This window comes from Catharus ustulatus, chromosome 2, assembly GCF_009819885.2.
Source record: "Catharus ustulatus isolate bCatUst1 chromosome 2, bCatUst1.pri.v2, whole genome shotgun sequence".
In the NCBI taxonomy this organism is placed as follows: Eukaryota; Metazoa; Chordata; class Aves; order Passeriformes; family Turdidae; genus Catharus; species Catharus ustulatus.
In genome coordinates, this window is record NC_046222.1 from 84,534,141 (window position 1) to 84,556,492 (window position 22,352).

General features: G+C 51.1%; 1 protein-coding gene across 1 annotated transcript; it reads left to right on the top strand.

Moving 5' to 3' along the window:
- Window positions 1-1,032: 1,032 nt before the first annotated feature.
- Window positions 1,033-5,793, top strand: ZIC2 (Zic family member 2). Its single transcript, XM_033051379.1, has 3 exons — window positions 1,033-2,096; window positions 3,835-3,998; window positions 4,194-5,793. Exons 1-3 carry the CDS (start codon window positions 1,094-1,096, stop codon window positions 4,449-4,451), a joined length of 1,425 nt encoding a protein of 474 aa, XP_032907270.1. The 5' UTR covers window positions 1,033-1,093; the 3' UTR covers window positions 4,452-5,793.
- The last annotated feature ends 16,559 nt before the right edge of the window (window positions 5,794-22,352 follow it).

The window sequence follows — 22,352 nt, forward strand, 5'->3', positions numbered from 1 at the left end:
AGGGCTCGGGGCGGCCGCTCCGCCATTAGCCGGTGGCCGGGGACGCCCGGATGGACGGGGCGGCTCGGGCCAATGAGCGGGAGCCGGGAGAGCGGCCGGGCGGCGGGTGAAGGCGGCGTTGGGAGAGGAGCCGCCAGTGCGGGCGGGGAGAAGGAGAGAGGCCGGGGGAGGGAGGGAAGAAAAAGAGGGGGAGGGGGGGGGGAATAAAAAGCCGCCGCCTCAGCAGCGCCCACCGAAATAAACAGAAGACCGAAAGGCAGCGAGGACCCGGGCGGAGCGGGGCTGCAACTCCACCGCCCCGGCCGCGGCGCTCCGGCACTCCCCGGCCCCTTCCCGCCCCCCGCCTCCCCTCCTCACCCCCACCGCCGCCCTTATTGTTTTTAATCCGCCTCCGGCACCCCCCTCCTCACGCCCCTCCGCCGCGGCGGGCGGGGGCAGCGCGGCGCGGGGCACCCCCCGGGTCCCTTCGCTCCGTGGGAACCCGCGGCTGCAAGTTTTTCTCCGTGAGAGACACCGCTAATGCCCGGCGGAGGATAAAACGAGAAGCGGAGGCCCGGGAGCGGCGGGGGGCTCGGGGCGGCGGGGAGGGCCGCGGCCCACGAGGGGAGCGGCGCGGGGCCGGGCGGGCGGGGGTCGGCGGCGCTGACATCCCGGTGGCGGCGGAGGAAGCGGGGGGGTGGCGGCGGCGTGTGTGCGGGTCTGTGTGTGTGAGTGTGTGTGTGTGCGTGCGTGTGTGCCGCAGGGAACGGCGAGGCGAGCCTTGCCCCCCCCCACGTCCCCAGCCCCGTCCCTCCCCTGCTCCCCCTCCCCTCCCCTGCCCGCCCCCGCCTCAGCTCCTTTAATACACTTTGGTTCTCTGCTCGCCTTTGGACTCTGCTCTGCCTGGCTCCGGATACGACTCCGCCGGCGGCGGGCAGCGGCAGCATCGGGCCGGTGCGGGCGCGGGCGGCGGCGCGGGGACGCGGCGGCTGCCGGGGGGAAGCGGAGCGGAGCGGCGGCGGCCCCGCGCCGGGGCGGGCGGGCGGCGGCAGCCCGGAGGCGGAGGCGGTAGCGGGGAGGCGGCAGCGGCTGCGTCCCCGGAGCGGCGCGGACCATGCTGCTGGACGCCGGCCCGCAGTTCCCGGCCCTCGGAGTGGGCACCTTCGCCCGGCACCACCACTCGGCCGCGGCGGAGATGCAGGACCGTGAGCTGAGCCTGGCGGCGCAGAACAGCTTCGTGGACTCGGCGGCAGCGCACATGGGTGCCTTCAAGCTCAACGCCGGCGCCCACGACCTCTCCCCCGGGCAGAGCTCGGCGTTCACCTCGCAGGCGCCCGGTTACCCTGCCGCCGCCCTGGGCCCCCACGCTGCTCATGTCGGCTCCTACTCCGGGGCGCCCTTCAACTCTACCCGGGACTTCTTGTTTCGCAGCCGGGGCTTCGGGGACTCGTCGCCGGCCGGCGGACAGCACGGCATCTTCGGCCCTGCGGCCGGCAGCCTGCACCACCCGCACACGGACGCTCAGAGCCACCTTCTCTTCCCGGGCATCCACGACCAGCACGGCCCCCACGCCTCCCAAAATGTTCTCAACGGGCAGATGCGACTGGGCTTGCCGGGGGAGGTATTCGCCCGGTCGGATCAGTACCGCCAGGTTTCCAGCCCCAGGACTGACCCTTACTCGGCGGCTCAGCTGCACAACCAGTACGGCCCCATGAATATGAATATGGGCATGAACATGGCAGCCCACCACCACCACCACCCAGGTGCCTTTTTCCGCTACATGCGGCAGCAGTGCATCAAGCAAGAGCTCATCTGCAAGTGGATCGATCCTGAACAGCTGAACAACCCCAAAAAAAGTTGCAATAAAACTTTCAGCACCATGCACGAGTTGGTCACCCATGTCTCGGTGGAGCACGTTGGGGGACCCGAGCAGAGCAACCATGTCTGCTATTGGGAGGAGTGTCCCCGCGAAGGCAAGCCCTTCAAAGCGAAATACAAACTGGTCAATCATATCCGAGTGCACACGGGAGAGAAACCCTTCCCCTGCCCCTTCCCTGGCTGCGGAAAAGTTTTCGCCAGATCAGAAAATCTCAAAATTCACAAAAGGACGCACACAGGTAATTCGGGTTTCTTTCGGCAGATTTCCTCCTTCTGCCCTTGCCTATATGTGTGTATATATATGTAAACTGATAGATCAGACAGGGTGATATTAAATTAGGAGAGTGATAAAATAAGCTTCCAGTTTATTTTTTTCATACCCTCTCCATCACATGGCTGCGTTTGTTTTGGTTTCTTCCCCGGCAGCATACACCCCCCCCTACACCCCCCACTCCATTCCAGATATCGAAAGGATATTTTACTAATTTGTTTTAATTTGGGTGTGAGAGCTGTAGGTTCGTGCTGAGGGTCAGCGGAGTCTTTCCGCAGAAACGTGGAATGCAGCGCGGACCAAATTTTGCCGTCTTGCTAAAATACTAGAAGACATCTGTCCATCCATTCATCCATCCATCCATGTGAAACGCCTTAGTCATTTGCTCTACGCAATGTATTTGCATGCAACTTCAGCTCTTGTGAGCTTGGCTATTATTTATGGATACCGAGAGAAACTATATAAAAACGTGCAAAATCAATCACTAGTCCTAAATCCCGTTAGAAGTGGCAAAAAGTCCCTTTCTGGGAATGCTTTCCATTAAATTTAAATGGTGTGAGCAAGGCAATAAAATTTTCTCATTTAAAAAAAAATTGTTTTTAAAGTCTCACTCGATGTGATTTAAGGTGTTTTTGCGACAGTTTATTAAATTATGTAATAGGGAACAGAGGATTTGAGGTTCGGAAACTTCCACCCAAATCAGGTGGAAGAGGGTCGTGGGAGCACAGGCTTTCCTGATGGAAAATCGCCTGAGCCGAAGGGTAACAAAAATAAACGCATCCTCCCGCCTCATCTATTATTCATTTACTACTCCTGCCGGCTCAAACCGTGCCAGACTATTTCATAAAAGACGGCCAAATATTTTAGCGACTTCCATTCCAAATATTTACCCGGAGAAAGGCTAAAAATCTCGAGGCCTATTGTTTTCTCAAGTGCTAAGCCCGATGCGAGGTGCGAGACGAGCTTTAACAAGGTTTAAAATTTGAGAAATGTATTTGCATGAGATGTCCGCACTGAAGTCATTGTGTCTGAGCGGATGTCTTTAAGAAACAATTTAGGTGCTAATGGAATCTAATGTTAAATGCTTCCCCCTCCAAAGGCGAGGGAATGTGGAGTTCTCACCTCCAAAGTACTCCCTGGCATTTGGAGTCCTGGCAGCCGGGCGAGAGGAATCCCTATGAAAATTGAATGAAGTATTTTACAGACGTTTAATTTTCCCAGCGGATATGCGTTTATCTCGAATATCCATACACGAAACAATATGCCCGGCCTTAAATCTGTCGGTAATGGTTTCCAGTTTAACAGGATAGCGGATTTGGTACCGAGGCGAAGCGGCTCGGTGATACTTGCTCCTATTTTTTTTTTTTTTAAATCGTCTTTCTTCTTCAGTCTCTGTCTGGGGCTGGCTATGTGTATCAGTATAAGTGGAAATAAAACCAGGCAAGGTGCTGGGACGGGGATATCCCTCGGGTTTTTGTAGGAAAATCAGGTGAGGGATGGAGGTTGCCTCGCTTGAGGGCAACGCGTGAGCGATGCGGCCCTCTGGCTCTGCGGGTACCGGGACACAGCCGGCCGCTTGCTTCGGGAAACTGCTGGACGGTGCGACTGGGAGAGGAGGGTGAGGGCGGGGAAAACAGGCACGGGGCTGCGCGGGGTTTGCGCGGGGGCGGCCGCGCTCACCCCGCTGCTGCGCCGCTCTCTTGCAGGGGAGAAGCCCTTCCAGTGCGAGTTCGAAGGCTGCGACCGGCGCTTCGCCAACAGCAGCGACCGCAAGAAGCACATGCACGTCCATACCTCGGATAAGCCCTATCTGTGCAAGATGTGCGACAAGTCCTACACCCACCCCAGCTCCCTGCGGAAACACATGAAGGTACCCGGCCCCGCAGCCGGCGGCGGGAGGCGGGAGGGCGGCCGCCCCGCACCGGGCGCCCCGACGGGGCGGCGGGCGGCGGGAGCGGGGCCCAGGGGCGGCGGAGGGCCGGGCCGGCGGCGGGGGGTGCGCCCGGGGGGCGGCCGCGGCCTCGCCGTCCCCCCTCCACCCGGCCGTGTTGCCTTTGCCCCCCAGGTGCACGAGTCGTCCCCGCAAGGTTCCGAATCCTCCCCGGCCGCCAGCTCCGGCTACGAGTCCTCCACCCCTCCGGGGCTGGTGTCCCCTAGCGCCGAATCGCAGAGCACCAACAACCTCTCCCCTGCGGCGGCAGCGGCGGCGGCGGCAGCGGCGGCGGCCGTGTCCGCCGTGCACCGGGGCGGCGGCGGAGGCAGCGGCGGCGGCGGCGGCGGCCACAGCGGCCTTTCCTCCAACTTCAACGAGTGGTACGTGTAGGGCCCCGCCGGACTGCTCTGCGCGGCCCCGCCGCGCCCTCCCCTCCCCGGCGGTGGTGGTGGCGGCGGGCAGGACGAACCGAGCGAGCCCGCCGGAGACGCACCGGGAGACGCAGCCGCCGGCAACGAAATGACGGCCGAGCAGGATGGGGACAAGGGAACTTCATCTCCCCACACCCTCCCGCCTTCGCGTCCTCGTTTTTTTTTTGGTTTTTTTGGTTGGATTTTTTCTTTTCTTCTTTGAGAACATTTCGAACCAGCGAAAAAAAAAAAAATTCAAAACCTACGTCCTGAAAAATCATGAGAGAATGAGTAAATCAACGGAGGAACGGAAAGGGGAGAGAGAAAGAGGGAAAAAAAAACCCCAAGTGCCACCAACACATCACCCAGCTGAAAGCTTCCCAAGCCAGCGGAAAGAAACTCTCCCTCCGGAGTCTTCAGACAAAAGATCAGAGACTCAAAATCCTCTGGTCCCCGCGCCTCCCCGCCCGGAGCAGCCAGCGCCCTCCCGCCCCACAAACTGTGTATATAGCAGCCCTCTCCTTCCTCCGGCGAGGTGGGGAACGAGGTTTTCCTGGATTCTCGGTGTATAGAAGTTCGTCCCGTTTGTAAACCGCGGATTGGTCCCTTTCTTCTTCTTCTTCTTCCTCTTCTTCTCCTTCTTCTTTTTTTTCCCTCCTTCTTTTTTCCCCCCTCTTTCTCCCTCCCCGAGAAAGTGATGGACTTGTTTTCTTTTCTCCTGCTCTCCCTCCCCACTTCCTTCTCTTCTCCCTTTTCAGTTCATCCCTTAAAAAAAAAAAAAGTAACGTGGAAGAAAAAAATGGTTTCTTTTGTAATTGTGATATCTTGAATATTGTGTTCCTTTTTAAGAAGCAACTTGATTGTAAACTGCATTTCAACTATAGACTGGGGAAGAAATACCGTGCCAAAGTCTCCATTCTGTTACTCACAGACACACACATGAACAACGCTTGTGAATGTATTTTTCTGTTAGCTGGGTTTACATGTGATGTTTTAGTGCTTTTGCAAGTTCAATTTGTTAGTTCCTGTTCGGAAGATTGTGAGGAAAAATAAACGTTGTGCCGTTAGCTTTTCCGTAATAACGCCCTTCCTCCTGTAAATACCTGTTACCATATTTATCCATTTGTAATTAAATTATGGTATTAACTTGCTACAGAGGAAACAGTATTTATAAAGAATGTTTCTTAACTATAAATATGTACAATTGTGAGCATAAACTGTTTCAGATTTTTTATTTGAAGGTTTAAGTGGTTTCATCATTTCTTGTGATATGTTTTGAGAGTAATGCATACAGAAATATAATAAAACGTGTTGAAACTGCACGAGCTGTTTCCTTTTCATGCCAAAGGCTCTCTAAAACCTGCTATAAGGTACATGATGAGCTGAGCATCGACTGCAAAACAAATGCTTTGAAAACTTCCGCTGATTACTAGAACAGGATTCCTTCCAGCTGGGCTCTCCTGTCCAGATGAAAAAAAAAAAAATCCACAAAAGCCCCTAAAACTTTGTGAAGTCTCTGAGCTGAAAGAAAAGGGTGAGGATGCATATTCTCCAAATTACTTGTAAGGCAAGATCTCCTGTAGTAAAATATTTACACAGTGAGAGCACATCTTCCTCCGGCTCCTGCTTTCCTAGGGCTCACTCCTCTCTCCCCCGGTGCTTGTCTGGATGGGGAGACCATTGCCCCACAGGCTGAGAAAGCAGGTTTTTTCGGGATGGAGGTGGAGGGGCAATGGCAAGGCTCTGAACTCGGCTGTTTTAAGCCGTAGATTGTCCTTGCCTCCGGTCTTCTCATCTTTTTGGTAGCCTCCATGCAGCTTGGGAGAGAAGAAAGTTCTGATGACCGAGAGCTCACATTTCCCCTTCGAATTTTTCTCTCTCCCTCTTTTTTTTTTCCTTTCTTTCTTTATATATATTTTTTAATTTCTAATTTTTAAAATTTTATTGTATTTTAGCTCAGAGAGCGGTTTGGGTTGTCAGAGGTGTTCAAGGAGGGACGAAGGGCCGCCGGGTGATGACTTTCCCGGGATGCTGGCCAGGCGTTCGGCCCCACGTGCGTCGGAGCCCGGCTGGCAGAGCCGCCCGTGCAGGGCAGTCGGACAGCAGCTCCCCGGGCACAGCCCGCCGCAGCAGGACAGACAAGGAGAGTGTGACAAGCGGCCAGGAAATCGTGGAAAAACCTCGGCCTTGTCAAGCCACCGAAATACGCCTTGCGAAGAGGGAGTGCTGTGAGCCGGGCTCCGAGCGCCCTGCGGTGGCTGCGCTGCCTTCAGCTTGTGCAGCCCGGGAAAGCCCTCGGCTCCTCACACCCGGCCGAGCCCACCTCTCACGCCCCCTCCGGACCAGGCGTCGCTTTGGGTTTTTCGGGCTTTGTCCAGTGTGTTCAAATATCAATAGAGCTGCCTCCAGCTGGTGTGGGGGAGTTAGGTGAGGAGATGAGGGTACACGGGGGCCTGCTCACTTCTGGGGTGAGAAGAGGGTTACCTACACCCAGGGGAAGGGGAGGAGGGAGGGAGAGACACCCCCTCCCCCCGTCCCGCCGCTGACAAGGAAGTTTAGATGAGGAGCGGATCCGGAGCTTCCTCGGCGGCCGTGCTCCTCCCAGAGCGGCCATCCCCGCGCACACCGCAGCTCCCCGGGTAATCAAACGGCTATTAAACCCTAATTTATGTTCGGTAATAATATTACGTAAAAAAAATATTTATTAAAATCATTGGCATATGCTGCCTGTCCCTTGGAGACATCCGTGGGAAATCCAGCTGAGAGGATCCTTGCTTGTCCTGCCGGCCTCCCCGCAGCTGAAAAACCATACGGGGGTCCCGCTTCAGAGCCAGCCCAGTCTGCCCAAATGCCCTCCCGGGCCCAGGGGTGCACGATCAGCCCTGCTCAAGGGCCACCAATCCTGCTCCGCCGTCCCCCGCGCCGATGGGCTCGGCTCCGACCGGAGAGAAGGGCTCGGGAGCCGGGCTGCCCTTCTCCCTCCCCTCGGAGCCGTTTTGGCTTCGGGGGAACCCAGGGGTGATCCTTGAGGTGGGAAAGCGGCCTCTCTCCGGGCAAAACGCAGGTCATGGCCTGGAGGGACAGCCCCAATCCCTCCGGCAGGGACGCCTCTCCTCCGGCAGGCCCAGGGATGCGGCCGTGGCGGCTGTGGCAATGAGCAAGCTCCCCCCCTTCCCTGTCCTACCCAGGCTGGCCTTGAACTTGACCCTGCCTTGGCGCATCCAGCCCACAGCCCCTCTCCACCCGCCTCCCTCGTGCCCTGACCCTGGCCCGGCCCTGCCACGCTTAAGGGAGAGCGGTAAGTCATCGGGTTCAGAGGTTGGGGTTTTTTTAGGGGGTAGAGCAGCCAAGATCCCTTTCACAGCCTTGTGCAAGGGCGGCCCACTGGCCCAGAAGTCCTCCTCCTCGCCCCTTTCCTTTGTCCACCTCGACACCCTCAACTCCAAACCCCTCCCTCTCCGCAGCTTTGTCTCCTACTCTGAACCTGAACTTGCCGAATCTCCCTGCCCTGGCCCTGAAGACAACTCGGGAACCAATCTGGAGGGAGGCCTGAGGCTTTCCCAGCGGTCCCGATCTGCCGTGGCATTCCTCAACCCCCTCATGCCCAGCCACCTGGGGCGGGTGTCCCGGCCGCACTCCCCGACGGCTCTGCCCCGACGGCTCCCGGGTCGCCTCGGCCCCGCGGCCCCCCTCCGCCGGTGAGCAGTGGGAGGCACGGCGCTGCCCCGCTGCCGGCACCCCGTGCCCAGCTGTGGCAGCCTCATTCGGCCGCTGTCCTGCTGAAGTGTGATTCCTCTTTTGTACCGTGAAAAGCAGCATGGAGGGGTGGGTTTCGTTTTTGTCATTGTTATTAATAATGAAATTCTCTCCTAACTCTTCCTGAGGACGCCCTGAAAAGACAGATTGATTTCGCTGGGAATCACTCTCTCAAGCCAAAAAAATTGAGGGTCCGTCCACAAAAAAGGCTGTGCTTTGCCCCTTGCACCCGCAATTGGAGGGTAGTTCAGGGCTCTGCCTTCACCTGCCCCGTCTCTGCTTCACCTGGCTCGGCTGCTCTTAGTGGCTTTGGGTTGCAGCCGATGGTGGCAGAAAAAAAACTGAACTCAAACCCGAAGGTAAACCAATTCCCAACAAACAGATAGACATGAGAACAACTCAGACCGAAGTAGAATAAAATGCAGCAGCTTTCACTCGAACCCGAGCGTGGAGCGGCTGCAGAGCCTAGCAGCAGTGCCGGCGGGGCTCCGCAGCGGGCAAAGGGCTGCCCCTGCACGGCCAGCCTCCCGCCGCCTGTGCCGGGGGGCAGCAGCTCGGGCTGCAGCCGCTCCGCTTGGCTCTGGCCAGACCTCCCCAAACCCGTATCAGCCTTTTAAGTTTCCTCTTTGTTTTCAGAAACTCGTACACATTTCCTGCCGGCTATGAAGACATAGCAGGCTCCCCCAAACCTCTTCCCAGCCACAAGTGCACGCTAGACGTGCTCCCGGGCACAGCGAGGTATGTGTATTTTTTTATTTGTCATCTTCACGCACAGTTGTGAGGGTTGGGGTTTTTTGTATGTTTTTTTAAATGTCGTGGGTCGCTTTTTTTCCCCCCCCTTCCTCTTCACCCTCCCCCTTTTTTTTCCCCCCCATTCCTTTTAGATTTGGGGTATTCCCCTCCTATTGGATTTGGGTTGTTTTCTTCTTTTCCCCAACCCAGACGACTGGGGATGGAGCTGCATATTAGCAACAGAGCAAGCAAGAACTATTGTCCCACCCTGCAGGACATGGTGCCCCCCTCTGTCCCAAAGTGCAAGTCTTCCCCAGTGCTTGGGGTTTCCTCATTTTTCTTTCTTTCATTTTTTCTTTTAAAAATTTATTTTCTGGACGGCTTCTCTGTCTTTAACATTTTTTGGGGAGACAAAAGAAGAAAAGAGGAGAAGGAGAAGGACAAGACGACCGGGTGAGGGAAGAGGTTTCATGTCTTTAATAAACACTTCAAAGTCGCTGCCTAAATGGTGTCCCGAGAAAAGGAAGCGAGGCACCAAACGGACCGCGGATCCCACTTCCTCGCAGCGCAGGAAACACGAGCAGGTTCCCCCGCGTGGTCCCAAGCGCTTTTCAATGAGGAGCGCGGGGGAGCCGGCAGGGAGGAGCGGCGAGACCCGGAGCGGAGCGAGAACTCCTCCAGCGGCCCCCTCGCCGCGCCGAGGCCCCACGCGCGGGATCAGCTGTTGCGTTCCGGAGGGGGAAGGACGCTCTTTCGGTGTTAAAAAGAAAATAATCGGCAACTAAAGCAGGGGAGGGGGGTGGGGAGTAATTCAAGCGCCAGTAAGTGATTGAGCGGGTGTTTTACACGCGCGGCATCGCACCTCGCAGGGGGCTCGGGGCGGCCGGGGGCCCACGGGGGGCAGCCGGAGTGGCCCGGCCCGAGGCGGGCAGGGTTGGTCGCCACGGGATCTCCCCGACACCTGTCTGCGGGATCCGCCGGGTGCGGGTGCAGGGGGGCCCCGCACAGCGCCCCGGCCGCCCAGGTCCGTGGGTGGCCGCGGCCGGGGAGTCCCGGGGGCAGCAGGGACGGAGCTCGGCCCGACCCCCGCTCGGCCCGCGTTCCTGTCCGCGGAGCACCCCCAGGGGACGGCGGCTGTGCGGGTGTGCGCGGGTTCGGGTTGGATCTCGGTGTACAGCGGCTTGCGGCGAAAAAACAAGAAAAACAAAACCCAAAAAAACAACCCAGAAGAAAAAAGAGCAATTTTCATTCCAACTTTTTTTTCCCCTTCTTCTTCCTAGACTGCTAATTCCTCTGTGTGGGCAAACACCCTTTCTCCTTTGATTCTTAGTCACAGCGCCTAGATTAAATACCGTTTTTAATGAGAGCCGTGGCAGTGGCCGCATTAGGTGATGATAGTTATGAAGACGATCTGACCTGTTTTGATGAAGACGATCTGACCTGTAGGGAGAGAGGGAAAGGTCAGCCACATGCAGTGGCCAGATTTCTGCTTGTTCCTGGCACATGCTGCTACAATATTGATCCGCGGAGAAAGATAAACATAAAAGATAGATCGTATGTGCTGAATACTAATGAATGCGGCTTCCAGATTTTAATTGTTGTTGACTTCTTATTTCCACCGTAAACATTTGCTGACGTCTGTAGGGCATTTTCCCCAGTTTTTGTGGTGGGTTTTCATTTATGTATTTGTTTATTTATTTATTTATTTAAAATTTTCTTTTGTCTTATTTGATCTTGTTTTGATTATTTTAATATTTTCCTCCCAATCTCTGAATGTGTCACTTGACGGAAATCTTCCCAGCAAGTTATTTTCCCTATCAGCCGAAGTGCAACCACCCGAAAGCCAGCATCTCCTTTCCAGCGAAGGAAACCGCTCCTGACAACGGGGAAAGCTCCTCTGAAAGGCAGCATCTCTACTTGGGATGCTCCTTTCGAATTTCCGCTTCATTACTCGCTCCATTCCTTTGCAGCAAAACGCTGCAGATGACACCGGAGTTGAGGGTTAATTTTTTCCTCCCCTGCTCTCCCGGAGTGGACTGCTGCAAACCCAGCAGTTAGGCTGGAAGAGAGCTCTCCTTTCAAAGCCTCCCCAGTTTCCCAACTGTTCCCAGACTAATACACCTACGGGAGGCAAAGAGATGGAAACACGCCGTGCCTCGGGGAGAGAGGCATGTCGGAGGAGCTTTCCCCTCGGTTGTGCAGAGGGAGGAGGCTCTTTTCCGAAGGTTTTCTCTGCGATACAAAACTGTTAAGGATCATTCACTGCCCTGTCTCTTTCATTTTTTTTTCTCTTCGAGATGGTCAAATTAGCTGTAAACCGAGTAAAGCAGTCAATGAAACTGCTATCCCCAAACGCGCGTTTCAAGTTTCTGCTGCTTCGCGAACGAGAGTAAGCACCATCGGCTATGTAGTGGCAATTAACTATATCAGCCTCACATTTAAGAAAAAGGGGGAGATACTAAACTCTTAATTCCCATCATTACGAATAATTTTCATGAAGGGAACTTCTAAAAGATTTTTTTCAACTCCCTTACACTTTCCAGTCTATTTTTTAACCCCTGAGTGATTTACTACGTAAGTAATTTTAGAGGATGCAGTTTACAGCTTGAGTTATTAGACTGAACACCTCTGGCTGACACCACAACACCTTTTTTTTCGCCTGCAGCTGTGAGTCCCAACTCCATTTTCATACCAAACTGCTGCACATTCCTTTACAATATAGGCTTCCTTCTTGCAAAGATCAAACACTCTGCAGCCAACGTGTTTATTTTAAAATACAGGAAAATTAAAACTAAACATGGACTTAAAAGAAAAAAACCCAAATGCATCATTTATTTCCCTGCTGTCTCTTCTACTAAAATAAATTAGAATAAAATTAGGAGGGAACGGCGTAGACTGCTCCAATAAAATAATACAGTGACAGAGCCAAAACAGTTGTTTTCCACAGGAATGGTCCCTTCTGTTTGCTGTTATTTATTTATGTATTATCGTGGTTATGGTTTTAATTATATGTGGGAATATTAGGCCAAGATGCTGTAACCGTAGCCTCGCTTTAACACACTTTTCTTATTTGTTTAGTACCAGCGCTACAAGGCAAGAACAGGCACCATAAGTAAAATGCTTTTAATATTCTGTTTAAGAGCTTACAACAGTGAATCCCGGAATTACAGGAAAACCTGCAGGCCTGCTCCGTGGAGGTACCCGGCAGGACCAGGCAGATTTCGTGTTCCTCGGCAGGTTTCGGGGTGCGAGGAGGGAGAGGAATTGCGGGAGAGGTGCCCGGAGTAATTTTTTACCTAGCAAAGCAGCATTTTGAAAGCCTCCTTGCTGTTCAGCAGCACAGACACTAGGATGCTTCTTAATTTTGAGCATGGTAAAGGTAGACTTAATCTCTGCTCCTTCCGGTAACCTACTGCCTACTCTTCCCCTGGGGATTGAGGGGAGGGCTTTGCTGCAAGTCCTTTTTCTTCCATTCCATATTACGGGTTTTGTTGGTTTTTTTCCTTTTTTTTTTTTTTCCCTTGGTGGACCGTACTCGGTGGCGTTTGCGTTGCCCATAATATCCTCCTGCTCCTTCGCAAATCTTTCCCCACGTCACCGGAGTGATGAGTGAGGCGGGGAGAGCGGGACATACCTGCCTACATATATTTATCTTTGGTTACTCATATCGAAAAAGAGATTACTTTAGAATAAAAAAAAATAAAAAAGAAATAAAAAGTGAAGCGAAGGATCATTCCCTTAAGGAAACAGATAAAATAGTTTCTCCTCTCATCCCTCCAAATTATCCCCAATCCAAGTGGCCCCTAAGAGCGGAGCGAAGCAAGCCACGAGCCCGCACTGCGCTCTGGCTGTCTTTGCGAGGGGAAGCACGACCAGCCCTTGCCAACGGGGCCACGGCACGTCCCCCGCGACCCAAGGTCCGGCCCGATGTGCGCCCGACAGCAAAGAGGAGCGGCAGAGGCTTTCCCCGCTGAAATCCCTCCCGTGCCGCAGGGATCATCGCTGCCATTCCTGGGGCCTCGCCATTCGCGCTATCCGCACCTGCCCAAGCGCTCTCCGACCCGCGCTCCCGTCGCTGCTGCTGCTTTCCTCTCGCTACCTGCGCGCTCGCTGCGCGCACCGCGGGGGCGGCAGAGCCAGGACGGGCAGCAGCAGCAGCGGGGCCCGGGGGCTTTCTCGTCTGGGACAAACGACGCCCGCTAAGGCGAACGGCTGTGGCCACCAAACACCCTCCCCAACCCCCGCCCCCCACCCCCCAAAAAAAAAAAAAAAAAAAAAGAGAAAAGAGAGGGAGGCGAGTTTCTCGTTTCCAGCTTGTAAATGAAATTCTGGGACTTGGCAAAGACAGCGCAGGTATCTACGGGTGGCCCGTTCCACCCGCGGAGGCTGCCCGAGTCTCATGGGGGTGTTTACTAAGGTAGTTCCCCCCAAGGTGTTTCCCCTCACACGCGCCCCCCAGCTCAGAGGGCGATGTCGCTGCGACCCCTGACGGGACGTGCCAGGGGCAGCGGACACCTGGCCCCCCGTGCGTGCCTCCCCTGCTCTCCCATCAGGGGTTGGCCCCTGCACTCCTCTCCGCGCTTTCTGCACAGCACCTGCGCGGGTGCCACGAGGTATTTGGGGTGTCTACAGCAGGTGGACTGTTCGTCCCTGAGAGGGATCCGGATCCTGCTCCCCAAGCCTTTCCTCTAATGGATGTGTAACAAACTGGCGCAACCCCCCCCGTCTCTCCCCGGCAAGGCGCTTCGTGCATAGAGAGCTGGCAGGGGTGCACTTCGCGACTGCCCCGCCCTGGTCGGAGGGTCCGATGCTCAGCGGCCAGCACACGCCGTCTGCCTCCCGAGAAGTAGGAACCTAACCCTTCTCAGCGGGGTTTGAACAAAAAAAGGCAGTTGCGTTTAATTAAAAGCATCGGCTGAGGCCAAAGGAAACCAGGTTCAGGAGGTGCTCTAGCGGTTGAGGGGGATTTGACTTCGGGGTGCTCCCGCCCGCTGGGAAGGTTCCTATTTCCGCGGCATTAGGGGGAATGGACGTAAAGGTCGGAGACAGCTTTTGTCCCCAAACCCGATGAACCGCTGAATGCAATTTTGCAACGCGATGAGGAGTTAATTTTTTTTTTTTTTGGTCGGTTTTTCCTCCCCGGGAAAGCACTGAAAGTGGCTCCCCTCGAAAAAATACAAAGGGAATGTGCGTCCTGGCCCTTCCAGGCTTCGCTCCCCGAGCCCGGCGACACACAGTCCCGCCGGCACGGGAGCAGCTCACCCAGAGCGCCCAGGTTCTACAGCAGGACCGCCTGTCCTGTTCCCGCTTCTCCCGCGGCGGTAACAGCGGGACGCCTCCGCCCCACTGGGGCCGTGCATCCTGCTGCCCTGAATTTCACTGCCGGGCGAAACGCTGGAGACTTCCACCCGCGGGGCCACCGAGCTAGGGGTCCCTGACCGGAGGGGTTTCGGGTCGCGTTCCCCCGTGCCCGTCATTTTGGCATTTCGGCATTTCGTGGCGACCTTTAGATGTCCACCGCACTAGGTATGTAAGGTGCTCTCGGGCTTTTTGGGGCTGCCCCCTCCTCCGGGGTGACCTGGGCAACGAGGGGCGAAGTCCTCGTGGAATGCCTCGGAGTCAGCTCTCGGGAATTACACGCGGGGCACAGGCACACGCTGCGCCATCACTTTGTGAAATATGCCTGCCAGGCTCCGCAGCCTCCGAGGAACCTCCCATAGTTAATCCCGGCCCCTCGCCCCTTCCAGCTCTTGCAGCAGGAGGGACGCGAACAAACAAGGCTGCGGCTCCCTCCCGGTTTCCGCATCCCCCAGGCCCTCCTCGGCAGTGCCCTTGGTGCTGGGAGCTCCCGGGGGGGGGGGTCCTGGTTCTCCCTGCGCCGCCGGGCGGGGTCCCGTACGCGCCGTCGGAAGAAGCAGCGGGCAAGAAACCTCGGGGGTTCGGGACGGGCCGTGTGGGGCCGGCGCGGTGTCCCCCGCCTCGGAGTGTGTGTGTGGGGGAGTGTGTGTGGGTGCATGTGTGGGTGTGTATGTGGGTGTATCTGTGTGTGTGTGTGTGTGTGTGGGTGTGTGTGCGTGTGTGGGTGTGTGTATGTGTATGTGCGTGGGTGTGTGTGGGTGTGTATGTGTGTGTATGTGCGTGTATCTGTGTGTGTGTGTGTGTGTGTGTGTGTGTGGGTGTATGTGTGTGTGGGTGTATGTGTGTGTGTGTGGGGGTGTGTGTGTGTGTGTGTGTGTGTGTGGGTGCATGTATCTGTGTGTGTGTGTGTGTGTCTGTGTGGGTGTGTGTGTGTATGTGTGTGTGTGTCTGTGTGTGTATGTGGGTGTGTGTGCGTGGGTGTGTGGGTGTGTGTGCGTGTGTGGGTGTGTGTATGTGTGTGTGTGTGTGGGTGTGTGGGTGTGCGTGGGTGTGTGTGGGTGTATGTGTGTGTGTGTGTGTGTGTGGGTGTATGTGTGTGTATGTGTGTGTATGTGTGTGTGTGTGTGGGTGTGTGTGAGCAGTGTTTGCACACACCGCACCGAGAAGCGCCGTGGATGTGGCAGCGGTGGCGGCTGTTGGGGCTCAGCCCCACTCCCGGGCACCAGCAGGTTGAGAGGCTGCACCGGTGCTTGGGGCCCGGTATCAGAAACTAGACCATTGGAAACTAGACCATCGATAGCATGCCTCTGAAGCAGGGGGAGAAGGGAAGGAGCAGTCTTTGCTACACTGTTTCATATTTTGGTGGGATACATCCACATTCACGAGCCCTTTCACACTAATGCCCTTTTTCTTACATTTTCAATGCTTTCTAAGAGCACCCTCGTGGGTGCACCCCATACAGCGTGTGGGCTCCTCCATTGCCAGCTCAGCAGATGCTGTGGCGTCTCAGCCCCCGGCTTGCTAGCCCTATCTGCCCTCAAACACCCATGGAAACACACAGCTGTTTGGAGACACGAATACGATGGAGAAAAGATGCTCCACGACACAAAAGGTAATGTAAAATGTAATGGTAACCTAGTACTGCAACAGTTACATGGGAAAACCCCCTCATTTCCTTTGTCTATACAGTGGAAAAATTTTCTTTCCAGAAAAGAGAATAGCAAGCAGAAGGCACAGAGGTGCAAAAAACCAGCTTTAGGGTCAGGTTCCTGTTTCCCAAGCAAACCCAACCAACCACCACTACCAGCCAAAAGAAATCTTGTATGTTTTATTTGCCTTCCATGGACTTGTATATTCAGCACATCTTTTATTGCCCCACTGTGCTTCCAGAAAGTTGCTATACCTTAGCCTGAAATCACGGGCTATGGCATGAGCTTTTGGCAACTCCCTCCTGCTACAGCTGTGAAAGGAGATTTAGTCTCCAGCAGCATTCTTTCATCCCATCACTCACACCAGATATGAAGTGACTAAATCAGCTGCTGGAGTGGTTCGTTGTGCAGCCAAAACGATCAGCTCCCATGTGCAGCACAGTAGAGATATCATCACCTAAAAGCCAGAATGACGCTAACATGCAAAACTCCCCCAGCCAATGGCTGGGTATTAATAAACAATGATTACATCATATACAGCTCATACCAGTTTTGCTATTATCAAAGAGCAGCAGAAGCTATGTGACAGAACGCAACACCAGAAGTTCTGAGGTTAGCCCAGGTTAGGGACCTGCGCATTGAAATTAATGGGTATGTTAATCTTACATCTTAATTTCTGCAGGAGATGAAGCAATAAGAAATCACGTTGGGATTTTTGCCTTTAAAATATGTTTCTTTGATACTCTCAAATAATAATCCCTAAATGCATGACTTCTTACCTTCATGGGGTTTAAGTGGATTTCAAATAATTCCTAGACCTTGCACAGTCCTTTTATAGATAAATACCTTTTATCCTTTGCATGTATTTTACTAAGCAAGTATTATGGTGGGGTGTATCAGAAATATCCAGATGGGCAATGCCATCATCTGTGGTACTGTCAGGAGTTGCTGAAGAGATAATGGAGGTGTCAAGAGGCTGCAGTGGGGATTGAATAGCAAGAACTTATGAACTTTAAGAGCAAACAGACCATTTTAATTCAATATTCTAGAATGGGAAAGACAAATAGAAACACTCCAGCAGAACTGTTTTCAAAGAATGTTTTCTATGAAATCTCAATGGTGTTATGGGCATATCCCATTTGCTTCAGAATATTTACTTTTCTGTTGGTTATTTGAGAGTCTTTGATGTTTACTCAGCTGACCCATCCTGATTTCTTGCCCTTTGCTGCCCGTAGGCACCTTTTGTCACTGCATGCCTACATGCTTTATATTCAGCTTCCATACGGATCAGAGTTGTCTCTTGGGCAAGCCAGACAAAATGAAACCTCCAGGTTTATTTCAGCTGATTTGAACTGCTGCCAAGGCAAGGGCCACACTGTCTCAGGGACTGAGTTTTAAAAATCTAGTAAAGAACAGAACACTCAATTACTATTTATTTCCAGAAGGTATTTCTGCATCTTCTTATGGTTGAATTTTATGAAGACTCACCCCATCAAATTTTAGCCCCAAGCTGTGGTTTGGTTTTACACATGTCAGTGAGGCAGTTTTCCTCCTACAAAAAAACAACAAAAAAGGCCCCTGTTGGTTTTAAATCTAGCATGATTGAATGTTTGATTATTGTGATCACTGTGAAAGGGACCTGGAGTTCAATAAATAAGTAGACAATCAACTTTTTCTTTCTTTTTTTTTTTTTTTCTTTTCAGGATAAGTGTTAGTGAAATGGAAATGTTTCTATAAAATAAGAACAGTGCTACTCTCCTTTAAAAAACTATATGAAATACTGAATTTGATAAAACTCTGTGCACAATTGTTCTTTGAGACACATCCTAATTCCTAGTATGTTAAAGAAGACTGAATTTTAGGCTTCAGTGTCTATAGAATTACAGATTAGCAAACAAAAAATTCTTCAACCTGTTCTTCCATGTAGATGCCCAAACCACACTGCATATCCTGAGAAGTGGTCTTCCTTGTTACTTTTGTGAGCAGTCTTCAGTGAAGAAGCCAGGTACCAGCAGGGGATGAAGAGTGACCATCTTTCTCTCCCCAGGAGGTGATTTCATCAGGTCAGGATTAAGGAAAATAGCAGGGCAGGTTGGAATATCTTGCAGGACTGTCAATCCAACATCTTCCAAGAACAGCACATTCCCACAAAACTATGAACAAGAAAAAATGTGTGCTAACTGCAGCATATGAGCAGAAAACTTATTATGAGCCTCTAGAAAAAGAAATCATCTGTCTGCTTGGGAAAAGTAAAAAGCATATGCTCGAAGCAGTTATCGCATAAACACATGCCTAGAACATGAGCTCCTTCCAGCATGCAAATAAATTGACTAGTCACTCAATATAGTCTCTATATACTGAAATTTAAAGTAATTAGAGGAGAATTGCTGGGCTCCATTTGAAAATATTTTATTTTAATAACACTCAGGATATTTTCTGTATTTCCAGAGGTACTAGATCGCAGTTTGCTACATTTAATATAATAGAAAATTCTGTAGTCATTATTGACTGCAATTGCCAGCATACAATTTGAGAAGTAAAGTTCAATGTGGAAAACTGGTGATGGATATTGAAAGCAGTTTGTGTTCATATTCCACCTTATAACTGACAATTAGAACGAGTTGTTTCTTTGAGGAGATACAAGGGGATGTGGAAGTTGGTTTCAGACAAAACCAAACAGTTACAGACATAGCACTGTGTCTGCAATTAGTAGGTTGGTCTGTGATTTCAGACTGGTTTGGTCCAACAGGAACAGATACCTGGAATTAGAAGCTCATGACAATGGATTTGATAGTATGTTATGATATTCAATATATCCTCCTGCATTAGGGTGACTGCCCATTTCTTATTAGGGTCAGAATGTTCTCATTAGTAAATTGACCTTCATGATCCAAAAGTGCTTTCCCTGTGGGCTGAAATGAAGTGCTGCCCTGTGGAGAAGGACCATGGGGATTATCAAGTCCCAGCCTCTCTGCTTGGGCCTTTCAGCATTGTGCCAAGCAGAGGTTGATGAGATCTGAAGAACACCCCTGTCCCACTGCCAGGCAGGGGTTTGGTCCTTACGCACAAAAGAGCTTGGTGCTCTCCTTGCAGTCCAACATCCCTGTGATCTGTCTTTCTTTTCTTTTCTGTAAAGATGCAGAGGCTCAGGCTTATGACTCAAATTGTAGGGGACTCTAAAGAACTCTTGATGGAAGCGGAACCTGCCTGTTCCCCTCACAGATGGTATCACCTCGTCGTGGGGCTTAAAAGGGACCTAAACATCTGTATTTCCAGTGACACTCTGGCTAGATCCTTTTGTTCTTGATTAAATTTTACCTGAAATTGTAATTGGAAAATCATTAAACTTTTTTTGACAAGGAGATGGAGGCAGTGTCTGGCTGTGTTCTGCTGGTAGTGAGAGCTCAGTACCTTCCCTGTCCACTTCCCAGAGACCTCTTAGGTGACCTGGTTTGGGTGTCAGGATATAATGAACACTACTCACATGTCCACATTTCAGTGTTCTGATCCCACACAAATTGCTGTGCTGTGACAAAATTGTGAGGGCTTAGAAACAGAGTCAAGGTTCCCAAGCATGCAGTGCCATGAGCTTGTTTTGCTGTGTGGGGCTTCCCTCTGGAACCTCAAAACCACCTATACTGGAGAGGCACTGAATCATCTCTCAGGAAGTGATTGTCACTTAAAAGATGGAGATACCCTCTCATGAATTAACACAGTCTTTCTCCTCTGACATCAGCAGATTGTCCCTGTGAAGGCACTGGACCCATGGAGTTGGGTTAAATCTACTCCTTTCAATGATACAGTTAACCTCAAAGGTGTAATTTTTTTGGGAATATGTTTGAGCAATTTTTTTCTCCCAACATTTATAAGGATTTTCAGTATTTCGTTCCTGTTACCTTAAATTTGACTGTCTTTAAGATAAATAAAATCCATTTTAATTTATAGAAATTTATTTTAAAATTAATGAAATGCTATCCTGCTACAGAACCAGTTATAGCTACACTACTCAGGGGTATGAGCAGAGAGCAAAAGCAGTAGCCAGGGACATATATTGCCTTTCTTGCTGTGCTTTAAGGGGTAAGCACTGCAGATAATCCGGATACCCAAGTAATGCAGAACAATTGTCAGCCTTTGATGGAACTGAAAAATAATACAATCCCCCTGTTTTATTGCAGCAATATTTTCTCACTCCGCTGCTTTGAGGTTGAATGGGAGACTGCAATATGAACTCAGGGGGCTCATGGCTGTATGACACTTCCCATAGGACACGAGATGAAGAAGAGGAGAGCAGCTTACTTGTTTTATTGATGAAATATTTAAGTTTTGAGGCCTGTAGTCTCAATCCTACAGTCTCCATATTCCACACACTTTTGGGAACATTGATGAGAAAACACACATTTCTGGGAATCATAAGGCAATGAGCACATAACCTGGCTCACACCTGAAATCTGACATATTGTATATACTTAGCTTTTTCATGTGCAGCTTATACAGTAAACATATCAGCAAATGATTACTGGTGTCTATTATACTCAAGGTTGCCAAATATTTTCAATTTAATAATCTCCTTTCTTTTTTTCATGTGATCAGTTTTCCTAAAAAAATACTTTGTGGCTTTGAATTTCCTCTCTGTGGCTTTTGCCCCTAAATGATTTTCCTACATCCTTTTTTTACAGTGTTCTTTCATCCACTTTTGAAGTGGTGATGGCTAAAAAAAACAAAAAAAAAAAGAAAACAGAAGAAAATGGTTTCCACATAGACTAAACCTCCCAAACTATGAGAGTCACAGCAAAGTTAATATGGACATAACCTGCATTGAAGACCAGTGTCCTCCAGTCAGGTTTTGATTAATTTTCCACTAATTTTGACTGTTTTGTAGTGGGAACCTTCCATTTTGGGAAAGAAATTTAAGAGATTTGACTGGAAAGACAGATACTTCAACATAGGTTGTCCTCAGTCTGAAGCCTCCAGATATATTATGCTCATTAAGTGTCCCATTCCTCTGTCTGCATTTTTGTTTCTAAGAGGCAGAGCCTGTACCCTCTTTAGGATGAATAACTTGGAAAGAAAGAATTTACAAGCTCCACAAGTTTATTGGTTCCAGATTTCTTTCCTTTCCTTTTTTCCCCATCCACACATAATCTGAGATGCCTTCTTCTTAAAAGTTTAGATAAATATGTTGAAAACATTAATACATCATAAAGGTCAAAAGATTAAGCATTCAAGAGTCAGTCAACCTCAAGAATTATTGTAGTGAGATTTACACAATCTATATCCATTTCAAAACACATAGTATCAAGGACAGTTACAAACTTGTGCCAGGATTTCAATCTGCCTGTAAATTAATTTCCTGTTTAATTCTTTGCTAAAACATAAACTAGAGAGAAAAGAGGTTACCACATTACCAAAAATTAACATGAAATTCCTCTGATCTTAGTAGGCAGGATGTGGATAACATTGAATAAACCATGCATTGTGACTGCAACCTTGGCATTTTCCAGGTAAGCTTTCAGCCATCTAGAGCCTGAGCTCAGACAAAAAGTCTATTACTTTTCTCAGTGGCATAAATAATTTTAGGAAAATAAATAGACTGCTCCATATACAGCAAACTAAATGAATTATGATTCAAGGCGGGAAAAAACCCAACCAAAACTTAACAAACCAATTCTGATGTCACCTTATAACAGTGGCTGCTAGGTATGTATATCAAATTAATATCGTCTCTACAGATTAGTTCTGTTAATCTGAAACTCTGCACCAGTTATACAGACCAAGACAAGCTAGGAGGGGCTTGGACTTCTCTTTCAACTTAGAAGGATGGTTGCTCTGCCGCCTTCTCCTTTTCACTCTGCAATCTTCTCCTTTTAGGGACTTCAGGGCAGCAACGTTGGGCCAGTTGTGAGGAATTACTTAATTTTCCCCACTGCCACTGAGGGGGCAGGCTGCAATGTTGCTGTTTTAAAGTGCAATTAAACTCTGTTTTCTCTCTAATCCTTATTTTCTAAGAAAATGATGGTCAGGACTGATAAATGCTCAATATGGCAGTGGGTAACTGCTTAATCTAAACTAAACTTTGTTTTGGGATGAATCTGAAATTAAAATTGCTCCATGTTTTCCTCACCCCTAAACAGGACTAAATCCTGACTCCCAATCTGCCTGAGAAAGGTCTGATGGAGAGCAGCAACAGCAGCAGGAGCCAGAAGCAGACCAGCTGCTAAAATCAGGGAGAGTGAAAAGTATTTGTTTCCATGACAGACATCACCTGTCAGCTGTCATGGGTGGCACTATGAGGGATAGGTACCGGGATGTGATGGTAAAAACCTTCCTTTCCCTCTAAAACAATTGGCCTGAACTTGTATTTTACAGCTAAGTGAAAAGCTATTTAC